Source organism: Octopus bimaculoides, chromosome 17 (genome assembly GCF_001194135.2).
Source record: "Octopus bimaculoides isolate UCB-OBI-ISO-001 chromosome 17, ASM119413v2, whole genome shotgun sequence".
Lineage (NCBI taxonomy): Eukaryota > Metazoa > Mollusca > Cephalopoda > Octopoda > Octopodidae > Octopus > Octopus bimaculoides.
The window spans coordinates 37,735,656-37,737,995 of NC_068997.1; the positions used below are offsets into that span (position 1 = coordinate 37,735,656).

The window sequence follows — 2,340 nt, forward strand, 5'->3', positions numbered from 1 at the left end:
ACAACTATATTACAACACATTGCATTAAAAGGAATACTGATATGATGGAGCAACGGCAAAGACATTGATTGACAATATTTACATATAAACATTTAAATTAGGTGAGAGACAAACAAGAAAAATACCAGTTATGGGGTTAAAGTCAGAATTAACTGAACACACGATCAACTTACTTCACTATAAAAAGTATCTTTATCTACGTTAATTGGATGTCCGTTAAAGTACCACTTGTAGACGATCTCGAAGTCAGGATTGTAGGAGGCACCGCAGTAGAAGAAAGCTGTTTCATTCACAATCACCTCTATGTTCGATGGACGGCGGCTGATTACCAAATTTTCTGTTTTTTTTTTATAGAAAATTAAAATAAGAGAATTTAGTTTCTGTCAACTTGAAAGAGTAGCAATTTTACATGAGCTACGTAATTGGAAGCTACTTATTTGAAAGCGATAACTTTAATCAATGAAGACAACGAGGGGTGTTCATTAAAGATTTCCCCTGAACCACTTCCGGTTATTGCAAGAAACGAACTTATACAGGTATAATCATACATGTCTCTATATGTCACATTGTAAATTGCAGCTTTCCACTAGTATTCATTTGTCTTTTACGGCTGCTGAAGTGGACTAAGGTGTAAAACGGAGGCAGTTGAATGGAAATTAGTGATCAGGTTCTTATACTTGAAAGGTCGTACACCAAAGAGGACTTTCTATGAGATGAAAGAAGTTTATGCTGACGATGCACTATCATATGAGGTAGTCAAGCACTGGCATCGCTAGTTCAAATGTGGTCGGACATGGCAGAAACTGCTCCTATTCTTGGACGACCACATTCTACCATTGATGAGACACCATCCATAAAGTGGAAGCCGCCATTTTTGGAGGATCCAACTAACGCAAGAATTGAAGATAAATGTAGGGTCCCTGGAAAAAATCATCCACGACCATTTGCTCATGCGGAAGTTGTTTGCACGATGGATTCCTCGGATGCTCACACCTTTTCAGGAACAGGAACAAGTCAATTGCTCCCAGGCTCTTTTGGCAATGTGCCAAGAAAATAAGGAGGGCTTCTTTGGCAGACTTATCACAGAATATGAAACACGGGTTCATCACTATGATCCTGAGACTAAAGTCGAGTCGAAGCAATGGAAGCATGATAACTCACCACCCCAAAAGAAGGCTCGTGTCCAACTCATAGCAGGCAAGGTGATGCTCACAGTCTTTTGCGACGAGCGCGGTGTAGAAGTGATGATGGATTTTCTGGCAAAGAGCACCACAATAAACAGGGCATATTATGCTTCTCTACTGCATAAATTGCGGGATGCCATCAAAGCAGAGAGGCGTGGCATGCTGACCAAAGGAGTCCGCCTCCTCCAAGACAACGCCCCAGTTCACAATGCGTATGTTGCCGAAATGAAAGAATACTCCTGCAGCTATGACTCCAGATGCAACCTACCGACTTCTACAGACGAAGTCTTCACATCTCCATAAAGCGACGGGAGAAGTGTGTTACCATTGATGGTGGTTATGCAGAGAAGGTCTAATAAGTATGCCAAGTTTGGTTTAACCCAGTCCTTGGGAAGTGGGTCAGAGGAAATCTTTAATGAACTCTCCTCGTATATTTAAAACTATTAATATCAATCTAAACAGGTTAACTCAACACAGCCTAAATTAAGTGAAACTAGAAATTAAGAAGAGAATTAGAAAAAATATCTAATTTTTCTTATTCTCATTGTTAGATGAGTAAGATTCTATAAATATCTGTTAGATGCATATCTCACTACTTTCGTTAATGTTGAGAATCCGGTGACAACTGTTTAATATTGGTCTCCATAAACAAATATTACCGAGAAACTGTTTAGACGTTGACCTACGGTTAAAGTGTTCTATACGTGAACGGAGATAACCCTCGTAGGACGTCCTCCACTAATGTTGTGTTATAGACAGTGGCGAGTAATTTGACCGCTATGTTATGTAGGGAAGAAAACACATAGGCTTACGATGTACCCGACGTCTTAACCTTTACCCTAAATTTCTGTGACTAAAATTAAATTTGAAACATTATTGCTTGACGATCGTAAGTTTCAATGTTTAATATGAATCTTTCTATGAATGGTCTTATAAGTTTAAAAAGTAACTATTTCGTATCCATACTATTTCTGACAAAGTGCAATTTGTAACAAAGGTAATGCATAATTAATGATTGAATGGTTATCTGGTAGTTATTTTCCCTAATCTACTGGATATAAAATTAGAAATATACTAACTAATGAAAGTAAGGTCTGGACATCATGTATGCATTTCTGCTTCTAATTCTGACCACACACACACACACACACACACA

General features: G+C 38.4%; 1 protein-coding gene across 1 annotated transcript in view; it reads right to left on the bottom strand.

Moving 5' to 3' along the window:
• The window catches only part of LOC106871423 (contactin-2), a 229,293-nt gene that overhangs the window by 78,079 nt on the left and 148,874 nt on the right, over positions 1-2,340 (bottom strand). The window contains exon 14 of the mRNA XM_052973899.1: positions 174-337. Within this exon, the coding sequence (XP_052829859.1) occupies positions 174-337 (164 nt within the window). The remainder of the gene's footprint in view (positions 1-173; positions 338-2,340) is intronic.